The 22,927-nt window shown below is 34.4% G+C and overlaps 1 protein-coding gene across 2 annotated transcripts in view; it reads left to right on the forward strand.

Annotated features, from left to right (window-relative positions):
* NEGR1 (neuronal growth regulator 1) overlaps window positions 1–22,927 on the forward strand; it is an 896,443-nt gene that overhangs the window by 603,269 nt on the left and 270,247 nt on the right. Inside the window, exon 4 of one of the 2 annotated variants that reach the window (XM_023209450.3) lies at window positions 1,910–2,041. The exons of the other annotated variant lie outside the window; for it this stretch is intronic. Coding sequence (XP_023065218.1) covers window positions 1,910–2,041 — 132 coding nt within the window. The remainder of the gene's footprint in view (window positions 1–1,909; window positions 2,042–22,927) is intronic. 2 annotated transcript variants of the gene reach the window in all.

Below are 22,927 nucleotides of genomic sequence, written 5' to 3' on the forward strand. Positions count from 1 at the left end.
GGCATGGTGGCTCACCCGTGTAATCCCAGTACTTTGGGAAGCAGAGGTGGCGGGATCACTTGAGGTCAGGAGTTTGAGACCAGCCTGGCCAACATGGTGAAACCCCATCTTCACTAAAAATACAAAAATTAGCCAGGCTTGGTGGCACCTAACTGCAATCTCAGCTATTCAGGAGGCTGAGACAGGAGAATCGCTTGAACTCAGGAGGCGGAGGTTGCACTGAAACACAAACATACCACTACACTTCAGCGTGAGCAACAGAGTGAGATCAGAGAGTCTGAAAAAAAAAAAAAAAAAGTTATTTGTATAAAAACAATAGAATGCTTAAAACACATCTTTTGGGAGTGCTGATTCATGGTGAATGTAAGTAATAAATGGCTTAAAGTACCTGATGTAGTATATCAGTGCTCCTCATAGTTTAATTTATATTTCATACCATCCTTACTTTATAATTTAAATTTTATTTTTAAAATTCTTGGATGTGAAGTTTATATATATATATTTCAGTAGGTTTTACAGACACATTTAAGCTTAGAGTATCTTCATTACAATAGTGAAAATAAGACAAAAAGAGCCAACTACCACTTCAGAAGTTTTACATTCCCTTTCTGTACAACTAGGATTAGATAGATAAATGGAAAAATGATGTAATCATATATATTCTAAACACTAAAGGTTTCAATTAGCAAACTCATAGTTACCTGGAGGGCAGACCATGCCACAGTTAATAAAGACCCAGACACAGAAGTGCATGGGGGAACGTTGGGGGAAAATAATTGGAATGGACTTTAAATTTGGAAGGCCATAACTAAAATTTATTTTGTTTGTTTCATTAAAATGAACCTTCTACTAGTTCTCCAACTTCTATATCATTACAATGGTTTTGGCAAGATAGAAAGGGGAAGATAAAAATAATATTGACTCTGAAAACAAACAATTTAATAGTAGCATTGCTTCGTTCCACAATTCCCTTTGATATGCACTGAAATGTGATTTTTTTCAAGGCCTATGCAAGGAGGTGGAAGAGTCTCTCTTGAAATTCACAAAGGCTTATTCTACCTTTGCCATACTTCTGATAATTAGGATCCTGCTCAATGATCCAATGCTTTCAAATAAACAAAAATTCCATTATTAAACAAAGGAGACTTTATTTTCTCAAATCTCATTCATTTGTGGGTAGTCTTTCATCTGTTATTACATCTTTGTATTTCTATTTTGCTGCTATTTTTGGTCACATAGAATGTTTTCCCATGAATATTTAAAAATAAAGATAACTTAGTTTGCTTTTATGAACACTTAACCCTTAGAGAGTCATAATGATTTTTTCCAAGATTCATTGGGTGAGTTATATATAGTGTGTACACTGTACCTTTCTTGGCAGCATGAATAATTTTGGAAACAGAAATATAGCAATGGTTAAATATATCTCTATACTTTTTTCAAGACATCTGACTTGAATCCTTGAATAAGGGTAGGAGATTTCCCCCAGAAGAAAAGCAACATTTAGTTAGGTTAAGTGTCAAGTTGCTAGCTCATACAGTAGAAAAGTCAATATGTACCAAGTCATATTAGTGAATTTCATCTACACTGCTCAGAGGTTGTTGAACTCAATTACAGAAATGTGCAGAGTCTATTTGATGTGTGAAGAGGTTAGAAGACCACAATCAATTAAAAAGAACACATGTATATCCTGTTCTGGGGAAATAGTTGTTACAATATACCTTGTTCTGCTTCTGCTTTTTTCTCTGAGTTTCCCTCTGAACATAGAAGAACAAAAGGTTTAATAATTCCCCAGTTTCATTTGGAATTGTTTTGTCAGCAATATCTTGTAGGAAGTCATGAAATTGTTGTTTTACTTGAATGAAGCCTCAGGCAGCTACAATTAAACATGCTGTATTCTTTTTTATAGCAAAACCATTTGAAAATGGACAATATTTGGACATTTATGGAATTACAAGGGACCAGGCTGGGGAATATGAATGCAGTGCGGAAAATGATGTGTCATTCCCAGATGTGAGGAAAGTAAAAGTTGTTGTCAACTGTAAGTGTCATCACCTTTTATCAAGATAAGTTCTGAGAAAAGATAAAACACCTTGAAAAATTCTGACTGAAATTTGTGTTGCTGTTTTTAAGAGGTGGACTACTGGTAAAAATCACCTACTAACACTGAAGACGGGTAGATGCTGAAATGTTGGTTAAATTGTTTAATGTAACAATAGTCCCAGGTAAACTCACAATAATTAAGTTTGATGTACAGAGTGAAATGTGTTTAATATTCTCCTAGTCTCTGGCACTCTAAACCGTGGTGTCCTTACCTCAAAAGCACTGTAGCCATATGCTGGTGTTTTCCTCATGAGCTTTACCTGAAGTGCACTAACACTAAATTTAAGTGTGTAACTCCCAATCAAACCTGATGCAAATGAAGTGTACTGGTCTGTACTCAAAGAAAAGAGCTGAAGTGTGATACTTCTGTTACTTGGGTGACTTATTTCTATTTCATTTGGGAAAAAAAAAGTGAAGAAAGAATTTTTCCATAAGCATTGTTGTTAGGAAGTTAGAATATAAATTGGATACCTGCAGAACCATCAGTGCTAGTATGTTACACACTTTTCCTCAGTGCTCCCACCACACTGATATAAGATGATTTTCCGGTAACATCCTATTGTATATCTTATGATCTCAACAGCAATGACTGTTTTTACATTTTTACTTTTCAAAAATCTCCCCTAAATCTTTATCTAAAAAATGTTCATACTGTTTAACTTCTTCAAATAAAATACCTTTGGGATAATTGTATTTTACCCAAAGTATTTACAAACTATAGTTTTCATTTTTAAAATTCTACTTACTTGTCTTTCTGTATATGGTCCTTGCTAATAATTTGCATGTGGTATTATGCCACAGATCAGAAGAAATTGTTCCAAATATATCCAGAAACGTTAAAGCTAATCAGCAGTTGTTTCATATTAATATGAGTCTTTCAGTCTCATGGACCAAAAAATAACTTTCAAAACAATCCTAACAGGTGAGCTGCACACCAGAGCAAATCACTGTCATCAACTAACATTTGTCAGTGACTAATCTATATACTTGGGGTTGAACTGTCTCTATTATACTGCACAAATGTGCATGATACCAAGTCAGGAGGCAGTTTTTGGAGTAGGATTTCTCATGGAGTGTTCTGCAAACAAATTGTAGCAAAATTGCCCAAGAAACTCATTAAAAATGGAAAACTCCTGCAGCCCACATCAGCCATTTTGAATCAGAATCCTTGGGGTGGGGAGTGTATGGCCTGGAAATCTGACTTTTAACAGGTTCCCACTGATTCTCAGGACTCTTATTGCAGAGGGCTACTGCTCATCCCTCTGGAACTCTCTGAAATAAGAGGTAACAAACAAGTAAAAATTCCTGGTCATTTATCACTAGCCATGCTTTTCTGAATATGTGTATACTGATTTTATTGTTTGAGGGTTGAGGGCTTGGGAAGTGGAGGGGAGGGAAGAGAGACATATATCTACTAAGGAAAGAATATTTTTAGCAGCAAGCACTAAGAAATGAAAAAGCAGAGTAAAATATGTCAAATAAACAAGGCACCCAGCCCAGCAATCCTGTTGAACTCCAAGACCCAATAGGTCTTTAAAATGATGTCTCTGATAGGGATGAAATTGAAAACCCAGCTGCAGTACAGATTTGCATGGGACCTATACTCCATATATAAGCCACCATTGTTTCTGAATTAACACTTTTTATTCCTCTGACTTTAGTTTGTTGCCACTTATTTAATCAGATTCTCTTTTCCCTAGGCAAGTAAGAAATTTAGACCAAGAAAGTTAACTTAAGGAGGCAGAAACGAGTAAGGAACTAAATACATAGACGAGAGTCTATCCATAAAGCAAAAGAACAGAAACTGGGGATACCAGATACCAGGAATGCTGAAGAGTCTACAGCAGTTTCATGGATGCAGAGGACAAAGACAAAAGGCAGTGTATTACTCATAGCAATAGAAGTAGTCAGAGTATTGTCATTTTCTTGCATCAGTTCCTTAAGACCCAGTTACTACAAGGTGATGAGGGCTAGGGGCTAGGTGACCACTGTACACAGTGGGTTTATGTCACAGCTGAAGCACCCTGAGCTTTAGAAAACTCTTTTTTAAAAAATATATAATGTCAGCAAACAAACCTGCCCTTTGCCATAGAGGGAGAAATTATCCTTATTAAACTGGATTGTAAACAAATCTGCCCTTTACTCCATAGGGAGAACTACTTCTGTCTTCCAAGACTGAAAAGATAGGAACAAAAGCTGTCAGTGTCTCTGCTTACAAAGTGTGCAGAAATGTGAAAGAGCCATGCAGAATTCTCTTCTGATACAAAGTGGGAGCTGGAACATTTGAGGTAGAGCCTGAAGACATTCCATCCAGCTAACAAAGGTGCTTTAGTGGCTTTATGAGGGTGTCAGAGACTCTAGAATAGGTAGAGAAGAAGACTTTGTTAATCACTTTAACTTAAGAGGGAAAACAGCAGGAAAAAGGGGAAAAGGTTTAAAACAGTAGGGAAGTGCTTTTTAAATAATGACAGGCTATGTTTTTAAGAATAAATTTCAGGTAGATAAGTACAGTTATAAGTCAACATGTTGTTGCAGACATAATATTAACTTGTCTCATATTAAGAAAGTAGACCCAACAGGATTTTTAAATGATTTTAAACAATCAGTTTTGTCATTTGCTTCTCCCTGAATCATACCTTTGATAATTCACCCTTTTCCAAATGTTCCATGAAAAACTGTGCTTAATACTGGTTTTGTTTACTACTAATTGTATTTAATTTTGATGCCACACATATATAAATGATATCTCAGGTGTGAAGGAAATGTGATTGTGAGTATGTCTGAAAACGTTTCTGATTATGATAAGGTTTGCAAAGTGTTAATTTTGTGAATTTGGCCCTTTAAAAGTCAAAAATTGAGAGCTACTTCTAGATTTTGCTGAGCTGATTTCCCAGAGGAAAGTAGCCAAAGCCTACTGAACAAACTTTAGTTTGTCAAAGCCCAAAATTGAGCACAGTGGTCTATGTTACCAGCATGGAACTGCACATCCCCTAATAACCTGAAGATTCCCTAAAGATAGTATCATGCCAGGTTCAGACGGCCCTCCCTTTCATCTTTATTAATCAATATTGATTGTACACATGGAATTACAGTAGGCTCCTGAGTTATAATTTGAAGAAAAACTTTGTCCCTTTTCCCAAATGGGGTTCAAGATGAAATATAATACATTTTCATAAATTCTGATAGATTCAGTTATGTGGTAAGTCAATTTGAGAAGATTTAGGTTCCCTGAAAGTTAGAAATGTTTAATGTTTTATTATTTGTCTAATACATCTGCCACATTCACTATATACAGAAAATATGCATATACAATAAATAACATCATGCCTGTCACTGTGGATTTTTATTCAATTTAATTACATAGCAGTTTGGTGAGGTAATTGATATAATTGAATATATAATTGATTAAATAGATCGAACTCTTTGGTTGGTTGAATAAATCAGTTCATTTTGAGTTATTCACAGAAAGCCTTACTACAGATGGAAAGAAATCTGTAAACATTAATACAATGGGTTATTTCTAAGTAGCGGGATCTTAGGTGTTTATTCTCCATGTCTTTACCTGTAACTTTTTCCATATGTGTTTTTGTATGCGTGTATTTCTTGTCCACTTTTTTAAAAACTAAAATAATGAGAAGAGATCATGAAAATTATAATAACTAAAGCTTGTGACACATGTAAACACACACACACACACACACAAGAAAAAAAATTGAAACATTTGATTAGCTAAGCCAAAGGGAACTAGTGGATTTAGACTTGGACAGATTCCCATTTTATTTACATTCATGTTCTGTTCTTAGCAGAAGCCTACTGGACACTAGGTTCATAGTTGTCATTGTAAATTACAAAATGAAAGAATGAATGAGTCTCAGAAAGCCCATGGATTAAATTGAATTGAAAAACAAACAACAACAAAAACAAGACACAGGAAAAATCTGGTTAGAAAAGGGAAGATCAGAGTGAAAATCAAAAAGCTGATTTTTAGAAGTGAAGTATAGAATTTGAAAAAATCAGAAAGTGTGATGAATCAAGTAATACAGATCTGTGTAGTAAAGTAGAATCCAAGGGATAAGAATCAGCAAGAAATGGAAGACCTGCCCCTTTAATATGAAGATTACTAATAATAGTAAAATGAATGGGGTTCCCTAGTCTTGTGACAGAGGCCATCTGTTTTCCACTCTACTTGTATGTATTCTTCCAGTTAAGAGTGCCAGTTTTGGAAATGTGGGACTTATGGTTAGATATAATTTACTATAATTATTAACGGATAACTTACTCTTCCATAATTTACTTGGCCTTTGAGACCTTGGGTGAGGTACTTTAGTTCTCTGACTCTCAGTTATCACTTCTGTAAATTCAGGGTAATAATACATTATTTATATATATTTGTAAATTTGTAAATGTTACAAATATATACACATATGTGAATGTAAGTGAACTGACTCCAGAACATCAGCTCTATGTGGAAACGGATTTTGCTGTCCTTTGTACACTGATGTACTGATGCGTTCCTGTTACTTCAAATAGTACCTGGTCCATAGAAAGGTGTCCAAAAATAGTTGTTGAATAAATAAAGGGTTAAACAGATTAGAGTCCCTCAGGTGAATCATTCTACTAGGCAAAATCAGGAAAAGATATTAGGTTTGCCTCACAATTAAATTTTTTTCTCCCAGGAAAATTAGTAGATGGTGTCTTGACTAATATACTTCTAATACTATTTTTTTCTCCCCAAAATTTCCAGGTGGATTCAATAAAGATAACCTGAAATTTGCATACTGTTTTTACTCAGAGAGAAGCAGCACTATTTCCATTCTTTATAGATAAGAAAATTGAGATGCAGAGATAGTAAAACATTTAATAATTGCCCTGATTTTCAAGAACAAAACAGATGTAAGTAAAGAGAGCTGCTAATTGGAAAAAAACAAAGAGCCAACCAGACTAAGGTGAAAAGAGCTCTAGACATTATTTCAATTTTTACTCATGAAAGTCAGACCTAAATACTGACCATTTTATTTGGTGGCAGAAATTATTTTGTACACATGCTTTCAGTAAAATAGAGTTGATTAATTCTTCCTATGACCAAATAAATAGCAAAGTCATTTCTGGGTGTACTGTGAACTAAATTCTTTATCCAATAAGTTACAGGCACATATTTGTGCATTATTTTGCATCTGCTACATATTCATTTATGCAAATATTCACGTTATCTTCCAATATAACTAGCTCCAAACATGTGGAATTGAATGTTCCAATTAGTATAACTTAGTACAATTATATGGAAGCTTGAAATGAGAAGCCACTAGGGAGTAAGAGGAGGAGGCTTCTAGGGAAATGACCAGTTTTTTAAGGCTATTCCTAAAGTTTTCTCCAAAACCTTGGGCAGTTTAGGCAATATGTCACACTTAAGACTAGAAGAAATTGCAGATGACAAATGGCCATCACCTTGAATAAAAGGAAAATCTCGGTATTCAAAGTCTGAGTAGGTCACAGATACTATCATGGGACTAGAAGAAAACAGCGTTATTTGAATTCATAGGCATCACCTTAGTGTTTTATTTCTGGATCCATTTTATGCCCCTAACTTTACTTTTCATTTACTTCATCTTTCATATCTGCTTGTAATTTAGGATACTCTGCTGTATTTTATGTTTCTTTTTAAGCTAATTAACCCTTATTTGAAACAACTCAGGGCATAAAAAGGCATATAGTTGTCTTTTAAATAAAGTGTTAGTTCCTATTCCATCTCTAATCATGACACACTTTGGTACATCTCCATTTATATATTCAGTTAGTTATTTACTTACTGCTTACTATAAGAGAATCAAGGTGCTACAACCAGAGCTACTGTTTTTCAAAATTCACTATCCAGGAAAGGAGAAAAACAAAAGAAACCCATAGTTTTAATACAGTGTGACAAGTGCTTTGATAAACCAATCATAAGGTGTTATGCAAGGATATAAAATATACACCAAATGTAGCCTTGGGGTTTCATTGAAAACTTCTAAGAGGCCTTAGTGATGGAGTTTAAAGGATTGAATTGAATTTGACAGATTTCTTTTTTTATAAAAAAAAAAAAAAAATAAGGAAAGAACGGTCTTCCAGACAGAAGAAACATCATTTGCTTAGCTTCATAAGAGTTATGGGACAGAATGTTGTTTGTTTAGTCAGGTACAATGGGCTGGGTTAGACCAAGAAACAAAACAGAAAAGAAACTTAAGCATTGTGGAGGGAAGCAGGACCAGATGAGGTGAGAGTTAGTGAAACTCCATAGGCATACTTAGATCCAGTGTTTCATAATGAAAAAAGAATACATTTGAGATGATAGAACTGCTCAGAGGTTATCCGAATATTAAACACATGAATTTAAGTATTTGTATTGTTTACATTAACAAAGAATACTTGGAAGATTTCTGTTTTGTCATGGCAAGAGTAAGAGAAGAGATTAAAATGATAATACTGAGAACAATGACAGCCAAAAGAGATATGAGGAGCTAAGAAATATGAAGAAAAATTCCAAAAAGTACTGAACATTAAATATTAGAAACATGAATAATCACCCGAAAAATATTAAGTAAAATAATTCTTAACACAACAAAATTGAAAAAAAACTAAGAATTAGACATTTTTTATTCACCTTCAGACTTTCATGGTGTAAAAAGTTAACATTTAATTCTATGATTTCTGTAATCCCTCAGTTGAAGTAAAACTGTCATTAAACATGCAGTTAAAGAATAGATGATTTTTTCTATTGAAGGAGACATAATTGGACCTTTGTTTTAAATGTTAGACATATAGTTCAATTAATGACTAGTGTGCCAAGACTATTTTTAGTTAATGAGTCTGATATCCAGTTTAACTTAAGTGTATTCTCCCATACATTTATCTTTGTTAAGAGGATTTTTAGTGTTAAGGGTCTATCAGTGATCTTTTGCCTTTTGTTCACGGAACATCAACACGCTTCTGTAGTAATGAAATATGCATATTTTTATTATTTCTCCTTTTTCTAAAAGTGAAAAATAAAACAATTTCTTACCTTTAATATGGGAGGAAAACATTTTGCTAGATGGGAGCCTGTGTTTATTTTATTTTGTTTGTAGTTCTTTTTAGGTTGGCAATCATCGCTTCAAAAAATATACATGAAGTGATATGTATAATAGAGTTTGACTATGAGCTCACAGTAAGAAAGCAATTTCTAACAGGGTAAAATACTCTGGGTTGAAAATGACTCCATGCCAAACTGAAAAAAAGGGATAAAGTCAAAGTCAGGAGAGAACAAACAACGACAAATCTCAATCTCTTTCTCCATGTATATACACACACACACACACGTGTGTGTGTTATATATAACTCATATGTGTGCATTTGTGATGGTGTAGTCCTCTAGATTCATGTCCTAATAAGCAGTCAAAGGACAAAACCCTGAAAATCATCGCAGGGTGCTTTTTGCCAAATATACTCTTCAAAATGATCTAGAAGTTTCAAACATTACTGTAGTCAGTACAAACATATAGTTTATAACCTGTATTTATCTAAATCCAGCTTTTTCAGCATGTTTCCTCTGTGCTTCCAGAAAAAACGTGTTGCTTCAGTACATTAAGCAAGATAATTTATGGATTGAATGCTTTTAAACCAATATGTGAGAGCCATTTATAGAATGAACGACACCGAATTAATCCCCTTGGGTCTTTGCCATATCATCATTATTAAACTTCAGAGGAATTGCCAAATATGCTTATGTCTGACAATGCACATGTTTGCATGTTTTGTGTATGTGTATATGTGTGTGAAGGGAGAGAAGTGGAATGATTGGGGAACAGTATGGTAGAAATAGTATAAATAATAGCAGTATGTACAAGAATTATGGCAGATAAATTTGGAACAAAAGCATCCAAATTGTGGGGAAACATCCTTTGTACATTCAAGCTTGCTAGCTTGTCTTCACTCATTTCTTTCTTATTTATCTATTCTCTCTATTTGTCTTTCTCACCCTCATTAACATTTATTTAATGTTAATGATATTTAATATTATTTTATTTACATTTATTTAATCTTAATTTATTTACATTACATGTATTTAATTACATTTATTATATTACATTTATTTAATGTTAATTTATTTGTGACTGCCATATTATTTGTTTCCTCTCCTCTCTTTCCTCTTATTTCTACTCACACGTATAGTGATACTAAACCAACTTTTGAAGGACATCTATATAATGAAGATTTGTAATGAATTTTATTCAGTCACCTTGGAAACATTTTAAATATATGGATTGCCAAATAATCACTCACCAAATATACTGAATTATTCAGTCTATATTTACCTATAAGTCAATGGGCACAACTGCTTTATCAAAATTTGCTAGATGATAAAATTATGAGTTTAGGTATTACAGGATAATGAAAATAAAACAGAGGAGAAAGGCAGAAGATCGGAATTCTGTTTTTAATTCAGTTACTTAACGAATTATACAACTTTGGGCAAAAAACTTAAATCTAGGTCTCAATCTCCCCATTTAGAAAATGAGGAATCATTCTCTGGTACCACCTACTCCTGACATTCTGATGTTTTTCCTATAATTATTTAAGCTTTTTAGAGATTGCGTGAATTCACCTCCTAACAGGCAGGGAGCAAAGATTTAAAGCCACTGTTTGGCTTCAGTGTCAAATGATTCTGGATAATCTCAGACTTTTGCTTTGTGAATTCTTTGAGAAATTAATAAGGATTATAATTTAGTTCTCTTATGCATTGTTGGCAAATCTGGGCAAACTTTTCATCCTTTAAAATGTAATTCATGTGAAGAATAAGTACAGTAATGAAGACATAAATTTCAGAAAACCTTGAAGTAGAAATTCTGTTTATGCAATGGAGTGTGAAAGAGGATAACAAAAATGGGATTTGGAATCAGGTAGACAGGAGTTTTAATCTTAGCTCAGTCACTTATAACTATGGAATATTGGGAAAATTAGCTAATGTGTCAGAGGCTCAGCTTTCCTACATAAAAAAAAAATAAAAAATAAAAAAACTGGAGACAATTATAAGCACCTTAAAGATTGGTTGTGAGCTTCGTCATAATACATTTAAAACAACAGGAATGACTGGTGCAAGGCCAATGACTTTGTATATCAATAGTATTAGAAAATAGCATTTTGTTTACATATCAACCTTCCTCTGTAGCCTGTGAACTCTTTAAAAAGGAAAACTCTTGGGAGGCTAAGGCAGGTGGACCACCTGAGGTTAGTTCGAGACCAGCCTGGCCAACTTGGCGAAACTCTGTCTCTACTAAAAATACAAAAATTAGTTGGGCGTCATGGCAGGCACGGGTAATCCCAGCTACTTGGGAGGCCGGGGCAGGAGACTCACTTGAACTTGGGAGACAGAGGTTGCAGTGAGCCGTGATTGCTCCATGGCACTCCAGCTCGGGGCAACAGAGCAAGACTCTGTCTCAAAAATAAATAAATAAAATATATATTACTCTCAGTACCTAGTACAGTGACTGGTAATAAATGTATGTTGATTGAATAAATAAATAAATATAAAATATGCACACCTAGAATTCTACAGTTGAAGATTGTTCATAAAATTGCCAAATTTCTTCATCTGATAGATGTACACATTTGAATTAGGTAGCTTTGGAAATTAATTCATGTAAGGGATCAGAATGAAACTTTAAAATCCTAATTCTAGGTCTGAGGCTGCTTTCACTATACTAGCCTGCTTTCATATAAATTGAAAAAGGAACCTAATTATTCTCAACAAACTGTGTAAACTAGGGAGACTTTTAGAAAGATAGTAAACTCTGCAAGATGAGAAGAGAGGATCACTGTGTATTAAAAGAAACTATTTCAATAACCAGAATGTGCACAGGTGCTAGCTGTCAGAATGGCTGACACTGAAAGTGCAGAACCAAGAAAGATAGGATTCCCAGTGAATAGAGAAAACAATCACAATAAATAATCCTTTAGAACGATGCTGCACCAAAATAGGTTTGTTCACATGCTGTCTAAAATAAGAGCTTTTGTTTAATAGTGAACATAATGAAATCCCAGCATCATGCAGTTGGCCTACTTGCTGCTACACAGAAAGTTAACAGCAGTGCAAAAAACAAACAAATAAAAACAAAACAAAATGCCCACTGTGCCAGGGGCATTAAACAGTTGTGTATTTCATAGATAAAATGAAAGACGATAACAAAATTTTATTTAGGGCACTGTGGGTGTGTTCCGTGTTTATAAGATTCACTACTCTACTCTTAATGCCTTGAGAACCATATATATTCAGTCTACCAAGAACTTAAAAGCAGTTTGGTGGCAATTATAAAGAAAAAATATCTTAAGCATCCTCCCCAGTTGTTTAAAGGTTTAGGTGAGCAATTTAGATAAAAGTATAAATTTTTAAGTGATATGAGACATAGTAGCCTAATGCATATTAATTTTTTCTGCAATAAATCATAATTTGACCTAGTCTAAACAAATAAGTGTTCTGTATCCTAGAACAGATGTTGAGAGTGTTTTCCACATTTCGTATAACCAGCTAGTGTTCATTTACATAATAGGATGGAGGGAAGTATAGCAGTAATTAGCTGAAGTTCAGAAATGCTACATTTGTTAATGCTGTTTCATCTTTGTGGGCATATTGGGTTTGCAAACCCTTCTGTTTTTCTCTGTGGATGTCAAAAGGACTTTGAAGCTCCATGTAATTCACTTGAGGATGTAGTCTCTCATGAGTTGTTCTGTACTGAGAACAGCTGATGATTTGTGAATTCTTTAGGAGTCAAGTTGTGTAATTCTAAGAATTCAGTGTCCTGATAGAATTTTCTAGATTATCCAGTGGGGTAAAGGTAATTTATCGAATAATGTTTTCACCTTCTTCCCGCACCTACTGCTTGTAGTACATTGTCTAGCCTCGTTTGGGGTTAGCTTTGGCCCTGTGACTGAGTTCTAGTGCAAGAAATGTAAGCAGAAGTGACATGAGCCACTTCCAGGCATGGCCTATAAAACTTCCCACGCATGCTCTGCTATGCTTATTTTACTTTCTAGCTAATGGGAATAGTAACCCATTAGCTTTCAGGGTGACCTTGAAATCTACATGTTGAAGATAACAAAGCTGCCATTATGTGAGCCCCTGAATGATTCTGTGCAGCAGAATATCCTTACTCCTACCCCATTTCACTCCCCACCTTTCACTAAACTAAATTATTATGGACTTTTAGGCTAGTGGGAACCAAACTTTTTTTTGTTGCGTCATTGTATGTTTGAGTCTATTTGTTCCCAGAGTTCAGCCTCCTCTGACTACTACAGTCAAGAATATAGGCCCAAATATAATGAAGACAATAACAAATTTTGCATCGTGTCTTACTTCAAAATTTTTGGCTGAAAGCAATGATAAAAAAGCTTCCTGAGAAGAGTAGAAAGATAATGGATTTTTTTCCCTCCTATCTGAAGCATAGCCCACCAAATTTATGTTTGCAAACTGTGTGAGTCATAGTGAAAAAAAAATTCTATGAGTCTCATGCCTTTGAGACTACTTATGATTTTGCTCAGAAACACAATTGGATTTAAAATAGCATCTGGCCACTAACCTCTGACATAAACTTTTTGGCAATAGTTTTTGAAACCAGTTAAGCTCAGTTGTGATGCCAAAAAGTTGGCATAAACAAGATTTCATAAGTTTCTTCAAAAAAGTATTTAGTTCACATTTATATATTATAAATTTAGAAACTGAATACCAACGATCTGGATATGAAATCCAAGATTATACTTTTTTAAACAGCAGTAACTGACAGATTTAGGTGAATAGAAGAATGGAGAGAAAAATAAATTTGGTGTGGGGAGGAAGGAGGAAGTGGGGCATACACATGGAGTGTCAATGAAAGCATGCTCTGTGTTATCTTTCATTCGCTGAAGAAAAGTAACCTCGACCCACGGTGGCTCATGCCTGTAATCCCAGCACTTTGGGAGGCCAATGCGGGCAGAGCACGAGGTCAGGAGTTTGAGAGCAGCCTGGCCAATATGGTGAAACCCCATCTCTACGAAAAATACAAAATTAGCCGGGTGTGGTGGTGCATGTCTGTAATCCCAGCTACTGGGGAGGCAGGAGAATCGCTTGAACCCGGGAGGCGGAGTCAGCAGTGAGCCAAGATCACGCCATTGCCCTCCAGCCTGGGCAACAAGAGCAAAATTCCGTCTCAAAAAAAAAAAAAAAAAAAAAAAAAAAAAAAAAAAAAAAATAGTAACCTCAATCAATTATTGAATTTGATAATCCAAGAAACATAAATAATAACACTGAGTGCTAAAAGTAAATCCTATTATAAATGAATGCAGGAAACATAAGCAGAAGTTTCTTTTTACTTGTAGTCAAAAAGGGAGAGAAATCCATGAAGTATAAAAGTTGAAACACGCACAAAAACAGAAAAGTAAATGAAAACATCAGGCCGGGCGCCGTGGCTCAAGCCTGTAATCCCAGCACTTTGGGAGGCTGAGACGGGCAGATCACGAGGTCAGGAGATGGAGACCATCCTGGTGGACACGGTGAAACCCCGTCTCTACTAAAAAAAAAATACAAAAAACTAGCCGGGCGAGGTGGCAGGTGCCTGTAGTCCCAGCTACTCGGGAGGCTGAGGCAGGAGAATAGTGTAAACCCAGGAGGCGGAGCTTGCAGTGAGCTGAGATCCGGCCACTGCACTCCAGCCTGGGCGACAGAGCGAGACTCCGTCTCAAAAAAAAAAAAGAAAGAAAACATCAGTAATATAACAGACTAACATGATTAATTGAACACTAAAGGGAAAAATTACTGGGTTTGTGCTTTAATACATTGGTATTTATTATATACTAATATAATAGAAAAATTACTGGGTTTGTGCTTTAATATATTGGTATTTATTATATACTAATATAATAAACAATGATATATTGCTTGTGTCAGACAAACCTAAAGCAAAATGAAGAAAAAATACCTTTAAGAATTAATAAAGATGTATTGAAGTAATTCAAAATAAATGAAAACAGATTAAACTTTTTTTTAACTGTGAAGTTTGAGAGAACACAATACAAAGCCTAGTAATCTTCCCTCATGAGTTTATAACCAACTGAAAGATAGAAGCAGGAATATGACAAATTGAAAGCCACCCATATTATCAGGAGAATGGAGGGGAATCCATGCAGGTACCTCCTGAGAAGGATGGTTCTAAACAAGGAAAGCACCAGGCAGCATTCCTAATTTCTTCTTCCAATTTAACAGTCTGATACTTCATCTTCCTCTCATTGGAATGGCAACACAGGGCAGGGAGATTATTCTCGAAAGAGACTCTACATATAGAATTATGAGGTCAGGGAAATGGAAGTTTCTTCCCTAACAATCCATACTAGTAAACATTTATAGATGAAATAATATAGAATGTGCATACACACACAAATAGATGCATACATACACACAAACATATGTTAGTATGTGTTGTGTGTGTTTACATAAAGTCTTCTTAGAAAGACATTAAAAATATATACAAATGTACAAATGCTTAAAGAAAGTTTTACTTAAAAACCCTCATCCTTTGCAAGATTAAATAGGAAAAGAATGAGAAAATAAAGAATTTTAATAATATTAGTAATATTTAATTAATATGCATTTTAAATCTTTTAATTATTTATTTATTTATTTATTTTTTTTTTGAGACAGAGTCTTGCTCAGTCGCCCAGGTGGCAGTGCAGTGGCAAGATCTTGGCTCACTGCAAGCTCCGCCTCCCGGGTTCACGCCATTCTCCTGCCTCAGCCTCCCAAGTATCTGGGACTACAGGCACCCACCAATACTCCTGGCTAATTTTTTGTATGTTTAGTAGAGACGGGGTTTCACCGTGTTAGCCAGGATGGTCTCGATCTCCTGACCTCGTGATCCGCCCACCTCGGCCCCGCATTTTATATCTGGTATCCTCAGAGAGCAAACATTGTTCATCTACAGAATTTTTATATTACTTATCTACCAAACCTCAAAGAACTCAATACATCTTCCAAAGCGGAAATTGTATGAGTCATAATTTCTTATTGAAATTTAATAATATAAGTTTAAATCCTCAAAACACAAAAATAAGGTCACAAACCCCTGAAAATTTAAAAAAAAAAAAAAAAAACCCTAAGTAACTTTTGGTGGGGGTAGTTTAGAAACAGGAAAAGCAAATTCACTGAATATCAAAACAACCCAGAGTTAAGGAAAGCTGTTCTCAGAGGCAAATTTGTAATTTTAATAGTCTTTTATTATGAAGAAAATGAAAGAATGCTATCAAATTAAGTATTTATCCTGAGAATTTAAAAAAAAAAACTGAAACTAAACCTGAGGGAGATTTTTCCTTTTGAAGTACAATATGTTAGATACCCAGAAAGCCACTTTGGACTTAAACAACTAAAATGCTGCATAAAATTTCCAAAGTATGTTTTAAAGGCATCATTGTAATTTGCTGAGAAAAAATATAAGTTCTGAGCTGTAAAATTAATTGAAATGAGAACCACTAAGAGGTAAGAAAGTATAAAAATGATTTTTCTCTCAGAGTATCTAGTATACTCTTGAGTCTTTGAACACCCATTTTGATGACTGTGAAAGATGCAAGGAGAAGAAGATAAAGTCCAGGGATCTTTAAAACTAGAGGAGATCCCTTCACATTAAACAAAGATCCCCACAAAGGGCCATACCTTTAGTATCTCATGTCTCAGAAGTAGATGCCAAGAGTATTTCCTGCCTCAAGTTTAGCTCTGATTTTATGGAAAAATTCTCCTTGGAAAACCTATAACCTCAATTTACCCAAAATAAGTCTGCAGCCTCTCTCAGTCCATTTTGAGTTTCCATAAAGGAATCCCTGAGATTGTGTAATTTATAAAGAAAGAAAAAAAAAAGAGAAAAGTTTATTTGGCTCATGATTCTGCAGGCTGTACAAGAATCGTAGCTCTGGTACCTGTCTCTGGTAAGGGCCTCAGATTGCTTTCACTCATGGCAGAAGTCAAAGGGGAGCAATCACCAAATGGAAAGAGGAAGAAAGCAAGAGAGAGGAAGGAGGTGCCAGGCTCTTTTGAGCAATCAGTTTTCCTGATAACTAATGCAACAATAACTCACTCATTGCCAAGAGGAAGGTACCAAGCCTTTCATGAAAGATCTGCCCCCATGACCAAAATACCTCCCACTAGGGCCTTGCCTCCAAGATTGGGAATTAAATACCAATGTGAGATTTGGAGAGGACAAACATTGAAATTATATCATAGCCACATACCCACATATTTTAATGATCTGAAAGTATTATTTAAATTTACTCTTGTCCCAAATAAGTGAAATCTGCAGGAAACTCACAAAACAGAAACAAAACAAAAATCCGATAAATCTCTGAAAAAATACAACTTTAATCTAGGCCTCAAAAATAACTCTGCAGGTAAAGTTCCATGCAAAATGAATATCTTTGAGGTAAAAATTACAAGACTTAAAAACCCTGTCTCATATAACAAAACACTTAGACATGCATAAGAATCAGTGAAAACAACAGACAAGAAAAATAAACTTTACAAAAACTTTTTGTAGAATTATCAGACATAAGTTTAAAGAAATCAGAGTGAACCTTGAATATGAGCAAACAATAAGCAATTTTGAATGAAAATTCCACTCCATAGAACTTCCAAGTGTGAAAATTAGAATAATTAAAATTAAAAAGCTTACAATGAAAAAAAGAAAATATGTGTTAGATGTAGCTAAAGAGCGGATTAACAAATTGGAAGATGGATATAACAAAATTAAATGGAATGTGGCTGGATGTGGTGGCTCATGCCTATAATCCCAGCATTTTGCACTTTGGGAGGCTGAGACGGGTGGATCACTTGAGGCCAGGAGTTTGAGACTAGCCTGGCCAACATGGCAAAACTCCATCTCTATTAAAAATACAAAAGTTAGCCAGGCATGGTGGTCCATGCCTGTAATCTCAGCTTCCTGAGAAGCTGTGGCATAAGAATCGCCTGAACCCTGGAGGTGAAGGTTGCAGTGAGCTGAAATCACACCACTGCACGCCAGCTTGGGTGACAGAGCGAGACTCTGTCTAAAAAAAAAAAAAAAAAAAAAAATTAAAGGGAATGTTAGCCAGAGAAACCAAGAGGCAGAATTTAAGGAAGAAAGTGAAGAAATTTAAAGAATAGAGTGTAAATGTCTGAAATGTATAAAAAGTATAATTCCATAAGGACATATTAGGACATACTAGAGAGTACAGGGACATGGGGAATAGGCAATATTCAAAGAAAGAAATTACTCAGTTTTCCAGATTTATTTAAAAATTCTCATTCTGAAACTGAGGAATTCCTATAAATCTGACCAGGATTAAAAATAAAAAGATATGCACAAATATATATCATACTGAATTTGAAACAAACCAAAGAAAAAGCAATGTCAAAACATGTTAAAATAAAAAATAAAAAAAAAATGACCTGTCAAACAATAGCAAATATACTGACTGTTGATTTCTCAGCAGCAACAATGAATGCCAGAAGACAGAATCATAGTAATACTCTTAGTGTTTTAGGATAAAGCAACTGTCATTTTATTTTTATGTAGAAATATATGAAAAGATCTTTAGACAAAAAACAAATAAGAGTTTGTCACAAAATGACTTTTACCTTTTGACATAAATGTTTTCATTGAACACCAAAATCTTATTTTCTTGTTATAGAAGGAATAGAATCTTGTATTTTTTTACCCCCTTGAAGTTGATTATGTTACTGGATAAAGAAATGTTAATGACACACATCACTTTTAAATAAAAACACCTAAATGCTGATATCTAAAAATCCACTGAGTTCACAGACTCCATAATCACAGATGTGTATGTTAATATGCAAGTGTTTTTAAATTAGTCTGAAGTGCTGTGCCAACACATGGAAAACTTATGCACGGGAGAGTCACCCGGACCCACAGCCTGTTTTACAGGAATGTAAATTTTTGTTATGTCGACACCTAGAAATTGTGGGAATGTTTCTTACTGCAGCCTTGGCTGCCCTTTACAACATATATTATAACACTCCTAAAACATAAACTTCTGGCAAAAGGAAGCCATATGGAAATCTGTTATGTAGGAAAAGATACTAGGCAAATATAATATATTGGCAAATAAATGAGTAAACCTAAATAAATATTAATTATATATTTTAAAATGTCTAATCTCTGGGATGAAGCAGGCTAGAGCTGAAGTGTTAAGACAACATTGAAGACGGAAGGAGAGCAATGGTGTTAAAATATAGTAAAACAGCCCTGTATCATTAGGAAAAAATGGCAAACCCATTGACTAGCTTAGGTCAAAAATTAAAACAGAAATGAACATACAGTGGAAAAGGAGAAATCTAAAAGCTACTTTTAATATTAAAAATAGAAAAATGAGATTAGGCAAACTTCAGAGGATACTAGTCTAATGTTTATTTGTGGCATCTTGTGAAAGTAGAAAATTAAAAATGAAATAGAGACAGAATTCTAGGTGCTACAGAGATTAAGCAGATATGAAGAAGTGGTCATTAATAACAATCAATAAATTGGGAAATTGCAATGGAATGGAAAAAATGCTCAAAATAATTTATTTAACAGTCTCAAAAAGAAGTAAAAAATCAGAATGATCCTATGTAACTAAAGATATGGAATCATTGATTAAAATATCTTTCCAAAAATATGATTTAAAGCTCAGATGTTCTTATACGACAGTTCTGTCTAATGTTACTGGAATGGATTGTTAAAATTTACACAAACACTTCAAGAAAATTTTTAAAAAAGAAATAAAAAGAACACTTTCAAATAATTTTATGAGGCTCTAATAATTTGATAACTAAAATTATTTGACATTAGAAGGAAATAATATTATAGACCAAATTCACTAAAAACTTGATTCAAAAATTCTAAACAAGATATTAACATACTGATTCCAGCAATCTATAAAAATATCATGCTGATTTTAACTTAGGAGTATAATGTTGAGTTACAATACAGATTAAAAGAGAAAAACCACAAGTCATTTCATAGATTTAAGAAAAAAATTAATAAAACAACATATTTATCATAAAATCTCTTAGTAAACTATGAAGAGAAAAGGACTTAACCTGATGAGCGTCATATAAAAATATCTACATTAAACATCTTAGTATTGAAAAATCATAGGCTTTCTTTTTCAGATCAAGGAAAAGACTTGAACATCAACATCTCATACTGAACCTTTCAATAGAGGCTCTTACCATTGTAGTAAAAAGGAGAATAAATAAAAAGTATAAGAACTGAAAAAGGAAAATGAAAAGCTGCCAGATTGCTTCTATGTGTGAATGATTTATGTTCTGTATTATGGATGATATCATGTTGTGTATTGTAAAATCAAAAAAATTATTTCAATTAATAAGAGTTTAGCAGTGATGCTGAATAAACCAGCAAGAATCAGAAATTATAATTTTTACATTTAATTTGCAATGCAAATATATGTAAAATTATATCTTAGAGAAAATGTGCAAATCTTTTATGAAAAAAACAAAGATCATTAAAATGAATTAAAGAGATTTTAAGTGAAAAGTAGACTATATTTTTGATATGAAAACTCATTATAAATGTAGTAAAAATATTGATTATCCTCAAATTGATCTGTAAATTAAATACAATTTCATTCAAAATTTGAACAGGTATTTTGCTGAACTTTAAAAACTGATTCTAGCCGGGCGCGGTGGCTCAAGCCTGTAATCCCAGCACTTTGGGAGGCCGAGACGGGCGGATCACGAGGTCAGGAGATCGAGACCATCCTGGCTAACACGGTGAAACCCCGTCTCTACTAAAAATACAAAAAACTAGCCGGGCGAGGTGGCGGGCGCCTGTAGTCCCAGCTACTCCGGAGGCTGAGGCAGGAGAATGGCGTAAACCCGGGAGGCGGAGCTTGCAGTGAGCTGAGATCTGGCCACTGCACTCCAGCTCGGGCGACAGAGCAAGACTCCGTCTCAAAAAAAAAAAAAAAAAAAAAAAACTGATTCTAAAATTAACATGAAAAAGCAAGAATTCAAGAAGACTCTATCCATTCCTAAAGAAGAATGGATAATTATACAATGTGATGTTAGCAGAAGGAAAGATAAATAGAACAATAGAGAGACAAGAAACAAAATTATGGACAAAATTATGGCTGAAACTCCAAACCAGATCTGTTTCATTTCCAATTCCTCCACATCACTTCCAGAGCAATCTTTACAAAACACAAACCTGATACCGTCACTGTCCTGCTTAAACATCTTCAGTGGTTTCCACATTCTTTGGGATAGAGTGTTAGTCCTTTGAACTGGCACATTTAGCCTCTTCTTGATGCCGCCTCTGTTTGCTCGGCTGCCTTTGAAACTCCCATTTCCTTACTTTCCTCAATATGGTATCCCATGCCCAAAGAGGTACTCCCAGTTCCGCAAATTTGCCATTTTAAAAACTCTGCTTGAATACATCATGTTGAAGACTTTTTTCTACTTTCTAGTAATGGGCTAATTCCAACTCTGCTCTCAATACTGTGCCTAGTAACCAACAAATAACTGTTGAACAAAATGTTGAAAAAATAAGACAAAAGTGGTACATTCCTGATAGCCTGTTCACAGTGGAAGGAAGTGTCCACTCATGGGTGTTATATGCATGTACAACTGAATACTTTGGTGTAGCCATTTAAACTAGACTTGTTCTGGGTGGACCTGCCAAGCAGTTAGTGAGGGATTATTATTAAATGGGTTTATGGCCAGTCACTCAGGGAGTGTCCACATGTGAGCATTTAAGATAAATTCTGAACAAACAGTTCATTACTTACTGCATTATACTTGTTTTATTATAGAATAAATCACATTTTTACCATGACATATAATTGAGTGATGAAACTAATGAAGCTAAGCTTCATTGTAATGTAGTAAAGAGAAAAGCTATTAATATATTCATTTTACATATGTTCATACTTGCTTGATGTTCCAAATACATATATGAAAATTATCTGCTTCAAAATTGCCTTTACCCCCTTTTGATTACCTTAAACTCGATATAAACAATGAGTTTCCTTTCTTTCCTTGTAGTGTAAGTACAATTATGCATGTTTTGTAATTTTTTTACGTACATTGTTTTGGAGGTGTGTACATACTTCTTCTTTTTTTACCATGCCCTACAGATCTGTCATCATGTATCTGCATGTGCTCCGTAAAAATAAATAAATAAATAAATAAAAAATAAAGTAGTGGAATCTGAGGCTCAGTCCATCTCAGGACACAAATTTTGAGGCAGTTGTTCAAACTGACTTAAAATAGATAACTTAAATCCAATTTCCTGTTAATAGTAAATCTTATTAGCATTTTCCATTACATTTTATAAGGCAAATGTTGATTTATGCTTGATAATCTTGATTCTTTCTTCACAACTCCAGTCTCAGATTAACAAGATTTTAATGTCATACGAAGCTAGACTGCAAGTTATACATGCATTCCTCCAGCCTCACTAACTTTCTCATTTGTAAATTATGTTTAAGGACATTACTAAACCCCAGAATCAGCGTGGTGGTCATGCTGAGACAGTGAAGAATGAAACACATGCTCCGTGAAACAGGCTTTTATTTTAATTTATGTTAAATTGTCAAAGCCTAAATTAATGAATAGCAAATGTGAACCCCTGAATGGGCTCATGTGGAAATATTTCTATTTGTGGTTATCTTTTTAAATTATATTAAGGGTTTGCTCTTTTGTGGCCGTAAAACAAATATGATAACTTTACACAAGAATGCCGTGTTCACTCAGTGAGTATAGCAGAAATCAAATAAAAGCAGCCATGCAACTCAAATTAAA

Source organism: Piliocolobus tephrosceles, chromosome 1, assembly GCF_002776525.5.
Source record: "Piliocolobus tephrosceles isolate RC106 chromosome 1, ASM277652v3, whole genome shotgun sequence".
Taxonomy (NCBI): Eukaryota; Metazoa; Chordata; class Mammalia; order Primates; family Cercopithecidae; genus Piliocolobus; species Piliocolobus tephrosceles.